Below are 13,917 nucleotides of genomic sequence, written 5' to 3'. Positions count from 1 at the left end.
TATACTAACCTCTAGATTGCTGTAAGAAACTCCAGAGATACTGCAGTCTCAGTCTTTGGAGGCAAGCTCCCAGAAAGACTAGTGATCATACATCACTAGTGTGTCACACTTAACTATGACACACATTTTGAGTGTGAATGGACTGGGAGGTTGTGGTAGCAACAAGAAAAACGGGGGTCAAGGGGCACTTGTTCAAACCAAATAGTGGGATGTACAGTAAAAAAACATTACCAGCTGTTGCACCCCCCCCCCAACTTGAGGACTGTGGGCAGTCTGAAAGACCCCAACAGAAATACATTCAGGACAAAGGCAGCTCAAAGGGTAACAAAAATTATGCAAAGTCTGCACTGGAGACCACACAAAAGGATAAATAGAACTAAACAAGTACAGGTCTACAGGAAAGTAGGCAGACATGAAACATTACAAACCTTCCAGTAATTAAGGGAATTCAGTGAACACAAGTTGTACCACATTTCTATGAATAAATGGAAATAAAAGGACAGAGAGGTATAACAAGTACATAAAAGGGTGTTCAGTCACGAGCAACCTTCCTGAAAATGTAGTAAGGTCAACAGTAGCTACATTCAAGAAAACATGGCACAAACAATGCCAGCCTTACAAGGACAGAAGGCGAGTATGGAGGTGACAAGGCTATTAGACAAAAGACTTTCAGTTTATGGAACTAAAAATGTTCTGCTGTTAGAAGTTTCATTTCTATGTTCATCTACAGCTCATAGATTTAAAAAATACCTAGTTCTCTCTCTCTTGCCCAGCCTGATGTACCCCACAGTATAACCGTGAAAATTAGATTTGAGTTCCTGAAACACTGCTGAATGCTAGAGAGAGCCAAATGCAGCTTGAGTAAGAACACCCACTGTAACACACAAGTGATCAGTTGCTTCCTTCTCCAGATAGATGGGCTATAAAACCAAAAAAAAATTCTACTTGCATAGCCACTGTATGAAGGTAATACAAAGTTAGCACATTTTTACTCAGGACAAAAAAATATCTTATGTAAAAGTATTTTAGGCAGAACTGCAGAAACCAAGCACAGCTTTTGATGAAATCTTCACACGTGCTTATTATGACTGAAAAACTGTAGTGTACCTGAAAATATTCCAAAATCACAAAAAAAAAAAAAAAACTTAAAACTTCCATTTAAAAGACATCACTTTCTCCTGTAATAAATTTTGTTTCTAGCAAAAACACTGCTACATTGCTAATTCAAGTTTTAGACTCCAAGGTTTTTGGACAGTAAACAAAACATTTTAAGGACAAGTGCTTAAAAACATGCTAACATTTGTATGTATACACAAATAAAAGCACTGAAGTGGTACGGATTCACAGGTTTGTGCACTCCAAGAATTTTGTGACTTAGCTGAAAACTCTGACTCACTCCAAATAATGCCATCCATGATTAGGCAAGAGATAATTTGCTCTTTGCACAGTTTTTTTCAACTTCTTTCCTCTCGTCCTTACACACACACACACACACACACACACACACACACACACACACACACATTCTCTCTTTTTTATATTTATATATATATATATAGATTATCTTTACATATATATTTTTCGGACTTTGGTGTTAGTTTTACTTTCTTTCTATATAATGTAAATGTAATCTTTAATCCTTCCCTCACAAGCAATGTAACAGAGCAGTGCAACGTCTTCTGCTAAAGTGCATCCTCTTGGTAAATGGATGCATACATAAAACTTTTCAAAAGACTGGGGGGGATACATGTGCAGAGTCTCTTCGGAACTATTTAGTGCAGTACTTTACAGTGTCAAAACTATGATCATTTACTTGTAAATCTCAAGGCTTTTCTTTTGATTACTCTACGAATGTGAGATCATTCTCAGTGGTTCTGCATGTCTCTTCCCCCCACCAATGTCTTTGAGACAGCAAATGTGGTCAATCTTTTATGCACCTTGCACTAAGGCTGTTTTACAGCATGAGCATCATAGCTGAACCAGGTATGAAGTAGAGATTTCAGTATAAGCTTTAAATAACTAGGTTCACAGCTCCATCTGTAAGAACCAATAGCATCAGTTTAATAGCCACTGGCTATTCAGTGAGCAGTCATGCACGCTGGGGTGCAGGTATAGCAGGACATGACATACACATGATTCAGGTATTAATACGGGGTGAATCGATGATTAGGATGATTTTCTTGAAGACAGTATATCATCATCAAGACGCAAAACACCACCACCAATGAGCAACTAGAAATTGTATTCTTTAATTAAACTGAGTCGTCACTATCAAGGAGCTGGGTACTTGAGATGCACTTCAAACTGTAGCTTTACTATCAGAGCAGGAAACACTCAAAGTACTTGTGAAGTGCGCATTAAGTGACAGCACTCTTGGGAATCATGATTTCCCTGGTACAAAGCACATGCAGCAGTCTAAAAGTGACTGGCTGTTAAAAAGGAACAATGATGTTAAACAATGGATCTGAAATAGAAAGCACCAAGTATTCTCCATCATCCTGTTTCCTGGAGTTTGTACTGTTCTTTCAGGGATAAGAGATACAGAGGATGGAAAGGGGCAGAACAAAAGGATGCAAAGGCTGATATGTCACCTAACAGGTCTCCACATTAGCTTGCTGCATTCATCAGTTACAGCTGGTTGGGAAATTCTTCAGCAGCACTGTGTTTTGATTCACAACACCTTTCATGTTGATCTGGAATTTCGACCAGCTCATCCACTTCACTGCAACTCACTAGGCACCTCAAAAGGAAAAGTTACAGGTGTTTCTTTTGAGCTCCCAAACACTTCTGCCTGCCCCAACCACCCTCAATGAATACATATGCTCGATCAAAGTTATCCTCCAGCTTCTCGGACAGTACATCACTTTTCTGTTTCAGGGCTGGCCGTTTTTTTAGAAAGGGATTTATCATTGGCTGCAGATGCCTTCTCGTCTGATGCTTCACGTTTAGGTGGAGGCTTGTATTCTCTGATCTCCCCTGGCTCCAACGGGTCAGGACCACAGGGATCATGCTCATTGCAGGACAAGCGGCCATCCAGCTTGGAGATGAACAACATACCATCACGATGCTCTTCACAGAAGGAACTTGGACACATCTCACAAAAAGAAGCAGCTTCTTTTCCACAACTATCACACTGGTGCCATGGGCATTCCCATTTTCCTACAGAAATGGAATGACAGGATAAGTTAAAATGTGGTTAGTAAAAATTTGTCTGAAAAATTTCAGCTATTTACATGCAATTGTTTTCCAACTCAAATGACATTCTGTGCTTAGAATAACATTTTTTTACTACAACCATTGATCTACAAAATAAACCTGAAGGGTCTTACCAGTGATAATGCTTCACTTTTTTCTGCAAAATCCCATGTTTGGGGATGTTTGCAAACCCATATCAAGGCATAGCATAACATACCACTCCTGTTACATGAGCGTGCTCATCCCCAATGCCAGCTAGTTCACTTCCATGCCAAAAAGCAGATCTAAACCTGTGTTGCTTAACAACTAATAAAATAATGTAAACTTACCCAACTTACAGGGAACTCTAAAGGCTGCAACTGGTGATATGTGACATCACTCATCCACAAGGGGAATGAGGGGAGGATATTCTTGAGCTATCAAGGAAGGTCTTGTCCTAGATCAGCTGATAACATAAAAATGTATCACCACATCTAATGTTGAGGGCCCTCCTTGGCAGGTTAATAGTTAGGCTGAAAGAAAATCAGCTATCACGGGTGTGCAAGGAGCCAGATGACTGTACAAGCACAAAGCTCAGTAGGCAAAGTCATGCAGTACTGACTTTCCAAATGCAGTTCAACTCTCTAGAGTCACAATGGAAACAATACTTCCCTCAAAAATGGTAATGAAAACAAGTAAAGGCACAGATGTCTGCAAAAGTGACAGTCAAAGCAAACACTGATAGCTACCACTCCTTTCATGGAGTGAGTTTTGACTGCAGCATTTGCCAGTAGGCAGTTGGCTAGCTGATGGCAAAAGGCGACAACTTTCAATGCACTTGGAAACAATCTACTTGACAACTGCAACCCCTTAACACTCTGGTGCAAAGAAAATGAAAACTTGTTTCACATTCCTGAAACCCTGCACCCTGGTGCATGTCTAGTGTGTGAAGTGCCCTCTTCCTGTTTTCTACCACCCAAAACACAAGGAGATGAACTGACTGGTTAAATAAGCCCTCCCAAAACCACAACAGGAAGGAAATAAAAGTTCATTCTAATCGTCATACTATCTTTGTGAAATACCCGATATGGGTCTCCTTACACAAGACCCAGAAGCTGCAAAACCTGACTAACCAAGGTGGTAGCTACTGACAAAATCATGTTCAAAGAAAGTACTTCAATGCCACCAATGTTTAGGCCAAACTGTACAGTCCTGTAAAGCATAAAATTAAAGTCCCACAGAAGGGTGGGATTTTTCATAGGATGTCAGAGATCCAATGTACTCTCTTTAAGGAAACACCTCACTAGCCACAACTGGGCTACAAAACCTGTCCCCTCCAAGGTTAAGATGTGCACAGAGCAAGAACACAAGAACCGTGCCTCTGGAATATAAGGCCCAAAACATGCAGGTGCCTGAGACATGTCAATATTACATAGCACTGGCTACTAGTCTGCAAAAACTGAACAGTTTCTACCCAGACACACAGACCTGCCAATAGTAAGGCTTCCTAGGAATCTTGATACCTCCCAGGGCACTGCCTAACAAATCTCTCAAAGGGTTTACATCTGAAAGCAGGCCTCAAGATAAAGCATCTTGCTTCCCAAACATGGGGGAGCTTTTCTGGCTTGGACTGCAGGAATTTACTGTACTGCCAAGAAGTTTACAGCCCCAAATCTCACTCTTCCACTTAGCAAAGAGCACAAGAGCTTTGATCTTTTCTAAATTTTGAGATGAAGTATGGAATCAATGGGAGTATGCAAGGCAACCTTTTGTGTCATGGTGACAGCAAATGCATCCAGTGCAACCTCCCTTTGTCCTGATGAACTGGGCAAAAGGAGGAAACAACATTCTACAAAGTGGTAGACAAGTCAATTTCTGGAATGTCCAACTACTGCAATACACTGTCCACACAGATTCTGTATCTGCAACTTGAGTACAGGAATAGAAGGAAGGCTCAGAGCAGCTTTCAGCTCACACACTGGGGAAATGAACCACTAAGGCAGTGACAACACTGTCTGTGGTCCAATGCCAGATGTACATGACCTTGTACCCTTGACTGTTTAGAAACCACAAGTTGAACTGACTGGAAAAATGAGAAGAGGCTTCTGAAGCAAACATTTCTACAAGACTTCTACAGTAGGATAAGTTCAAGCTTTGCTTTGCCCTCACATGGACTTGTGAATGTAGTAAGCCACTCTTCTTTAGTTTAACAACAAACTATTATAAACAAAAAATGCAACTGTGTAACACATGCGATAATATTCAAAAGGGTGGGCAGTACTGGGTAATAATAGACTGTCCAGAGACATTCTGAGGTGCAGTGTTGCAGGCAGAAGGCCTCAAAAACCTTGGAAAGGTTCAGTACTGCTCAATACTGTCCACAATGGAAAGTATTATTACACCTGAAAATGGGCTACTAGACATCATCACTGTATGTTTTTATTATTTCTAGTTTGATGTAAAACATTTCCTGTACTAAAATCATTCAGCTTGATATCCCCAGAACAGCAGCTTTTTAATGAAACTGAGAAAGCAAATACCTGCGCGAGCAGAATACTCCTTTAGAAGTCTGTATTAATTCAGTCATATGAAACCCACAATTGTAAGAATTTACTTAGAAAGAATAATGTAATATAAAACATAAAACATTGTAAAATTGTGTAGATAAAGGTCGGCGGATGGCACAGTGGTGCAGGGGTTGCATTGTTGCTTCACAGCAAGGGGTTCTCCGGTTTCTCAGCTGGGGTGTCTTCTGTGCGGAGTCTGCATGTCCTCCTCCCTGCATCTGGGTGCTCTGGTTTCCTACACGCAAAGACATGCATCTGGAGCATTTCTCCTGAGGCCTCTGCTGAATACTGACTTTGTTCCAAGTCAGACTTTCCCGGTAAACAAATGTTAAATAAAATAAATAAAAATAAATATATTTCCGGACACATCCCGCCTTATAAGCACTAATTTTAACAATCAAAGCAGTTCACATTAAAGACATTCAAGAAAAATATTACTGTACATAACGAGCAGCCATGTGCAATACCTCCATTAAAAGCAGAGTATGGTAATCCTGCTTTAAATTATTTCTATTATTAACACTGTGGAGATCATATACATTACAACTTTATCTGAAAAGACATTAGAGGGGCATTAACTGAAAGTGTTTTGTGCCTGTACCTTGCATTTCCATTGGAGAACACAACTTATACTAAAATGAAATTTTCAAAATTTGAAGCAGTGTTTTATAGGTGTTTAAAGAAATATTTATACCAGAAAAAACAAAATAGATTATCTGAATATAAATATACATTAAACACTGAAAGTTTTGTTACAGTACAAACTATGTTGAAACAAAAATTTTTTTTAAACACCTTTATTGAATTATCACTTGTGACAGACAAATTTACACTCATACAAAAGTAATCAAACAGTATTAACAAATTAACAACAAACATTATACTTCACATATATTGCTATGTATATCACCTACATAAATTATTATATTCCTGCCCCCTTTTTAAACAAGAAACATCTTCATTAAACCATCACTTGCAATATAAGCAATCATACATTTATATAAATGAAAACAAACCACACCAACACAATCTTAGTTGCAAGCATTTCATATCACAAAAGTAGTTGTGTACACTTACCATAAATGTAGATGTTCAAGTGTATTCACTGTTGCAGTCATGTTTGAATTATCCCTGCTCCTGGGTAGCCCTCGGCCAGCCCGAGTATTTCTGCTTCGGTTGCTGTTGCTTGAGGACTGACGTCAGGTCGTCAGTAGTATAAAGTAAGGCAGCCGATGCCATTACAACAGTTTTTCTTGCCCTAACCTGTCAGGAGCCCCCAAAGTAGGAGGCCAGGTTCTGGTGGAGAACCCCACCAGTGGAAAATAAATACCAATATGTCCTTTGTAAGGAAAAAAAAGAGAATAAAGAGGGATGGAGGGAGGGAAACCAGGACTGTAGCAGTGAATACACTCAAACATCTACATTTATGGTAAGTGTACGCAACTGCACTATGTTCTTCATGTTTCACTGCTACAGTCATTACAATTGGGTGGATTCCCAGAGCTGAGTAAATGGGTGGAGGCAGTCCAGGGAACTAGGGGCTGGCTAGGATGCCCTGAAAGACTGCAGAGGCAAACCCTGCCCTGGATTTAGAGAAGAGAGGCAGGTGGTAATGCTTGGTAAAAGTGTAAACAGATGTCCAAGTGGCAGCCTCAAGGATGTCCCTGGTGGTGACTCCTCTTAGGAAAACTGAAGAGGTGGAGGCTGCTCTGGTGAAAGTGTGTCCTGACCCCCTTGGGGGGAGGCTTCCCATGCTGTTTGTAGCAGAAATGGATGCAGTGTGCTATCCATTTGGAAACTGTTTGCTTGGAGATGGCTTTGCCTTCTGCTCTGTAAAGAAGCTAACCAGCAATTGGTCAGACTTTCTGAAGGATTTAGTCCTATCCAGATAGAATCTGAGCTTTCTGTGCAGATCTAGAGAGAGTTAAGAATCCTTTCCCCCTTGTTCTGGGGATTAGGCTAGAAGGTGGGCAGATGAATGGATTGGTTGAAAGTCACGCTGGACACCACCTTGTGCATGAAGGATGGGTTAGTTCTGAGGGATACCCTGTCTGCATGGAAGATGATGAAGGGTTCCACAGCCATGAGTGCTTGCAGCTCAGAGACTCTTCTGGCTGAAGTGATTGTCAGAAGAAAAGCTGCCTTCAAGGAGAAAAAATTTAGCTCTGCAGAAAAAGCTGGTTCGAAAGCGGGCAGGGTGAGCTTTTCCAAGACAAAGTTAAGCTCCCAAGCTGGCACTGGTGCCCTTTGGGGGGGGGGGTCACGTTTCTAGCTCCTCTGAGGAACTGTTTGATCAAAGGGTGTGAGAAAAGGGGCTGCTCAGTTGGAAAATGAGCAGAAATAACAGAGGCATGAATTTTTATAGAGGAGAAAGAGAAACCACTGTGTAGAAGGTCAGCTAAGTAATCCAGGATGAGAGGGATGGAGGGCTGTGCTGTACTGGCTCCCTTAGCCTGGATCCAGGTGCAGAATCTTTTCCATTTATCTGCATAAGACTTTCTGGTGCTAGGGTGTCTGGCCTCATGGATAACATCCAGAACCTGCTTACTTAGAATGGCAGATTGGTTCGGGGTTAGGGAATAAGCCAAGCTGCCAGATTGAGTGTGTGCAATTTTGGATGCAAAAATTCCCCTTCCCTCTGGGTCAGAAGGTTTAGAATTTGAGAAAGATGCCATGGAGGAAGCAGGGACAGGCTGCACAGCAAGGGGTACCAGTGTTGTTGGGGACAGTCTGGAGCTATAAGAATGGTCCTTGGTTTTTCCTCCCTTATTTTGAGCAGTGCCCTGGGATGAGAGGTAGGGGAGGAAAGGCACAGACCAATAGATTGACCCAGGGGAAGGACAGGGCATCCACTTTCCAAGCCATGCAGTGATGCTCCCTGGTGCAGGACTTTCTGAGCTGATGGCTGGTGTGGAAGGCAAAGAGGTCGACCTTCGGGGGTTCCCCATTTCTGAGTTATTAAGGTGAAGGTACTTATGTTTAGTTGCCACTCATGTGGGTCCAGAAGGTTTCTGCTTAGTTGGTCTGCCCGAGAGTTGAGAGAGCATGGTAGTAATTGTGCTAACAGGTGTAGCTGCATGGAAGAGGCTGTGCGCCAAAGGATCATGGCCAGCCTGCACAGCGGGTATGAGTCCCTCCCACTTGTTGATGTACCACATCACAGTGGTGTTGCCAGTTTTGATCAGTAGAACCCCTGGAGAGAGAAGGGGGTTTGAAAGCTATCAAGGTGTGCTGCACAGCCATCATCTCTTTTTGATTGATGTGTAGGTTTCCCGAGGGCTCCATTGCACCTGTTTGTCCAGGTGTGCACCCCAAGCGTAGTCTGATGGGTCTGTGGTGAGGGTCTGGGCAGCGAGGGGTGTGGCGAAGAGCAGTCCCTTGTTGTGGGAGCATGCTGTTGCCCACCTTTCTGAGGCAATGAATTATAGGTAGGATAGCTTCCAGGTCTTAACAGTGTTGACACCAAAGGCTTGTTAGGTACCACTGAATTTTCCTCATGTGCAGTCTGGCCCATGGAATGAGTAGTATGCAAGCTGCAATGAACCCCAGAGTTTGCAGGATCTTCCTTTCAGATAGCTGGGGCCTGGTGGCTAGTTGAGAGAAGTAGGTTGTCAGGAAAACGTGTTTCTCTGGTGTAAAGTATGCCATCTGGGATGCTGAGTACAGACTTGCTCCCAGGAAGATTATCCTTTGGGTGGGCACCTGTTTGGATTTCTTTTCATTGATTGTGTATCCTAGGGAGGTTAGTAGTGTCTTTACAAAGGCCAGGTGCTTGAGCAGCTTTTCCTGGCTGTCTGCCTAAATAAGGCAGTTGTCTAAGTAGGGGTAAATTTGAATATTTCTTTGTCTGTAAAAGGCAATGGCCAGAACTAGACATTTTGTAAAAACTCTGAGAGCAGTAGATAAGCCAAAGGGAAGCGCAGAGAACTGAAAGTGTTGAGATCCTGCCCTGAAGCGGAGATATTTCCTGCATGATTCCCTGATAGGAATGTGGAGGTAGGCCTCTTTTCGATCTAGGGTGGCTAGCCAAGCATCCTTGGAGAGCATGGGTAGTAGCAGCTGCTAGAGGGTGAACATTATGAATTTTGGGATCACAAGAAAGGTGTTTAGAATAGATAGATTGAGGATGGAGCACCAGGTGCCCTCTTTTCTGGGCACCAGAAAAAGTTTGGAGTAGAAGCCTTGGCCTATCTGTTCTGCAGGAACATGCTCTACTGCTCTCACAGAGAGAAAGGGAAAGGATTTGCTTTTCAGCCTCTGCCCACTGATTTTGTGGTAGATCTGGGAACCCTTTTTGAGTTGGAAGGGTATGGAAGGAAAATTTGTATCCCTGAGACAACAATGTTCAGAACCTATTGGTCCTTGGTTATGGTGGCCCAGGTGCTTGAGTAAAATGAGAATTTTCCTCCTAAGGGCAAGTGAAGGGGGGCAGAGGGGGGAGGAGGTGAGTCATTGTGAGTTCTTACCATAAGGGGGTAGCTTAGAACTCCCTGGTTTTGAAGTGGAGGTAGTCCACTGTTTAGATCTCTGCATTCCCTGGGGCTGCTGTCTGGGGTGTCTGTTCCCACGGCGGCCAGGCTGGGCTGATTTACTCAGAGCAGGAAAGGACCAGTGCTTGGAAAGGCAATGCCTGCTGAACCTAGGGGGCTGGACCGGTAAGAAATCCTTAACTGTTTGCATAAATTTTGCTTTTTCTTAGTGCCAAATAATAAGAAGTTATGTACTCACCATAACGTTCCATCTGAGTAGGTGGCTTCATTTGTCTGCAACCTGTGGGTCTTGGATCCGAGCCGGCAACTTGTTTCATAGCTAATGGATCCGAGCTCCTAGCTCCTCCCCTCACCCATAATCCCCTGCCAACCCTCCATGACCTCAGATCAAGTTTGCCCCCTATAGATACCCAAAAAGGGTATTCCAATAAACAATCTACACAGATCCATTTTGAAGGCCTGGGGGAAGGAGGGGGGGATGGTTGCAGACAAATGAAGCCACCTACTCAGATGGAACGTTATGGTGAGTACATAAACTTCTTAATCTGAAGTAGGGACTTCATTTGTCAGCAACCTATGGGACAGAGTCCCCAGCTACCTGAACCTTGGGTGGCCATCATGGAAGGATATTGCGGAGCACCGCAGAGCCAAAGGATGTTCTCCCTCTAGAAATTACGTCCAGTTTGTAGTGGTTAATAAAGGTATGAGATGAGGCCCAAGTGGCTGCCGAACAAATATCATCCAACGGAACTCTAGATTTGAAGGCAGCAGAAGTAGAAATGGAACGAGTGGAATGTGCGTGAACTCCTCCAGGTGCGGGTCTCCCAGAAGCTTGGTACGCAAAAAGGATACATTGGGAAATCCAGAGTGACAAGGAGATTTTTGAGACTGCTTTCCCCAAATTGAATTTGGCAAAGGAAATGAACAGCTGGTCGGATTGCCTGTGACCAGCAGTCCTATGAGTATAAAAACGTAGTTGCCTATGAACATCTGAGTGCAGCTTGTACTCTCCTTTATTCTGACATTTAGGAAAGAAGACCGGTAGATTTATGGATTGATTTATATTGGTTTCTGATGCTATTTTGGGGAGGAAGGAGGGATTGGTCCTGAGGTACACTCTGTCCGGATGAAAAATCAAGTAAGGAGGCTTCACAGAAAGGGCTTGAAGTTCCGAAACTCTTTTCACTGAATTAATGGCTACAAGGAATGCTGTTTTCCAGGATAAGTATTTGAGATCCACTGAAGAGGCAGGCTCAAATGGGGGAGCAGTTAGGGCTTGAAGAAGTAGTGAAAGATCCCAAGGGGGTACGGCTTCTTTGATAGGGAATATGAGCAGAAAAGTACCCTTGAGAAAGGTTTTACACAATTTGGCTGACATCAAGGGCCCTGTGTCATGTCCCACACGGTAATGGGAGATGGCCGCCAATTGTACTTTGACGGTTGAGCAACTAGCGCCTTCCTGAAAAAGTCCGGTTAGGAAGTCTAGTATGGATGGAAGAGGGGCCGTAAAGGGATCTAGATTATGATGCTCCGCCCAGACGGAAAAACGTTTCCATTTACTGCGGTACACTTTCCTGGTGGAAGGTTTATGCGCTGCCACGAGGATGGCTTTGACTGGTGAAGAGATACCGGGAGTCCTAACTATGAGTGGAACTGGAGCAACCAAGCTGTCAGTTTCAGACTGTCCAGATTTGGGGTCGACAAGCCCGACGGATGGGAGATTAGATCCAGATTGGGATCCATAATCCAGGGGGGATTCACTAGGTGAGACCACAGGTAAGGGAACCAAGTTTGCTGAGGCCAGAATGGGGCAATGAGAATCATCCTGCTCCCCAACCGTGAGGCTTTCTGTAAGAGCTGTAGCATCAGGGGTAGAGGAGGATAGGCATAAAGTAGACCAGGCGGCCAAGCATGCACCAGAGCGTCTCTTGGAGTTTCCCCTGGAGGGGGAATCAGAGCGAAGAAATTGTTGCATTTGGTGTTTGAGGGAGAGGCAAAGAGATCGCAGCAGGGTTGCCCCCATATTGCGAATATCTGCTTTGCTACTAGAGGGTTGAGAGACCACTCATAAGGGGAAAGAATGGTGCGGCTGAGTTTGTCCGCTAGGATGCTGGCCCGCCCCGGAATGTGCGTTGCAATCAGAAAGTGGTTGGTGGAAATCGCCCATTCCCACACTCTCATGGCTTCGCAGCATAGAGGGTAAGATCTGGTTCCCCCGTTTGTTGATGTACCAGACAACAGACATGTTGTCCGACTGAATTGCAATAGTTCCTACAGGGAGGAGATTCTGAAGTGCTTGCAACGCGTACAGCACCGCTCTCATCTCCAGAACGTTGATATGCAGGGAGGTCTCTGTATCATTCCACGTGCCTTGGACTATCCTGCCTGAACAATGCCCCCCCCCCACCCGAGGCGGGAGGCGTCCGTGGTCACCGTGGCGAGAGGGGGAGGGGTGCAGAAGGGTCGGCCCGTATGGAGATCCGGGGCATGAAGCCACCATAACAGGGCCCTCCCTGCAAGCCTTGATGATAGCGATGGGGTGATGGAGAGGAAAAGACTGAAAGGACCATTGCACTAGAAGGGTCCACTGCAGTACCCTCATGTTCAGGCGGGCGCATGGAAGGAACGTTATCGCTGCCGCCATGGAGCCCAGCGCCCTCAGGACCAATTCAGCCGGTGGGGCTTCTGACTGGAGGATGGCCCGCACATGAAGTTGCAAATTCCGTAGTCGTTCCGAAGTCAGGAAGGCTCGTACATCTCTGGTGTCTATTCTGGCTCCTATAAATTCTATGACTTGTGTCGGAGCAAGGAAAGATTTGTCCGCATTGATCGTGATGCCTAATTGTGGGGCTAGGTGGAGAAAGTAATCTCTGGCTGAGCAAAGTAGATGCCTTGTTGGGGTGGTCAGGAGCCAGTCGTCCAGGTACGGGAAGAACTGCATTCCCTGGAGTCTCAGGTGGGCCGCTATCACTGCTAACACTTGGTGAACACCCAGGGGGCTGTGGTGAGTCCAAAGGCAAGGACCCTGAACTGGTAGTGACTGGCTCCTAGCCGGAAGCGGAGAAACCTCCTGGATCATCTGTCCATTAGAATGTGGTAGTACGCATCCTTGAGGTTTATAGAGAACATCCAATTGTTCTCCCGTAGGAGGGGGAGAATAGACTGAAGGGTGACCATTCGGAATTTTTCCTTGGTTACCGACAGGTTCAAACGGGAAAGGTCTAGAATTGGTCTCAAGTCCCCCGTCTTTTTTGGCACCAGAAAGAACCTGGAGTAGAACCCTAATCCGAGCTGGTCTTGGGGGATGGGCTGGATGGCTCTTTTTCCTAGCAGCTGATGGATTTCTGCGGCTGCAGCCTCCCTCTGATCGGGTGGTACATCGGGGAGGTTCCTGATTTTGGGGACATGAAGCACTGGAATTTTGTACCCTCTGGATATAATTCGAAGCACCCAGCGGTCTGACGTGATGGACTCCCATGCCGCTAGGTGCTCCGAGAAGCACCCCCCGACTGCCTCCAGAGTGGAGCAGCCAGGCAACCCTTCAGGGCTGCTGCGTGGGCCGGTCAGAGAAGGATTCTCTGGACCCAAAGTTCCTCAAAGCCCCTCTGCCCCTGGGGCGGCGTCCTCCCTGTCCTCCTCTGCCACGGAAGGACTGGTTGTCCGGAGCAGATTGGGAATGTTCCGAT

At 44.7% G+C, this 13,917-nt stretch overlaps 1 protein-coding gene across 6 annotated transcripts in view; it reads right to left on the bottom strand.

The window, feature by feature from the left end:
* Nucleotides 1–1,157: 1,157 nt before the first annotated feature.
* NSD1 (nuclear receptor binding SET domain protein 1) overlaps nucleotides 1,158–13,917 on the bottom strand; it is a 1,335,896-nt gene continuing 1,323,136 nt past the window's right edge. For 5 of the 6 annotated variants that reach the window (XM_044069301.1, XM_044069302.1, XM_044069304.1 and 2 more), the window contains one exon: nucleotides 1,158–3,159. In XM_044069301.1, the coding sequence (XP_043925236.1) occupies nucleotides 2,861–3,159 (299 nt within the window). In that variant the 3' untranslated portion in view covers nucleotides 1,158–2,860. The remainder of the gene's footprint in view (nucleotides 3,160–13,917) is intronic. The other variant, XM_044069305.1, reaches the window with a different exon arrangement.

This window comes from Protopterus annectens, chromosome 4.part0, assembly GCF_019279795.1.
Source record: "Protopterus annectens isolate FY-2018-M chromosome 4.part0, PAN1.0, whole genome shotgun sequence".
In the NCBI taxonomy this organism is placed as follows: domain Eukaryota; kingdom Metazoa; phylum Chordata; order Ceratodontiformes; family Protopteridae; genus Protopterus; species Protopterus annectens.
Note: the sequence above shows the minus strand (reverse complement) of the source record. Positions and strands in the feature narration are given on the sequence as shown.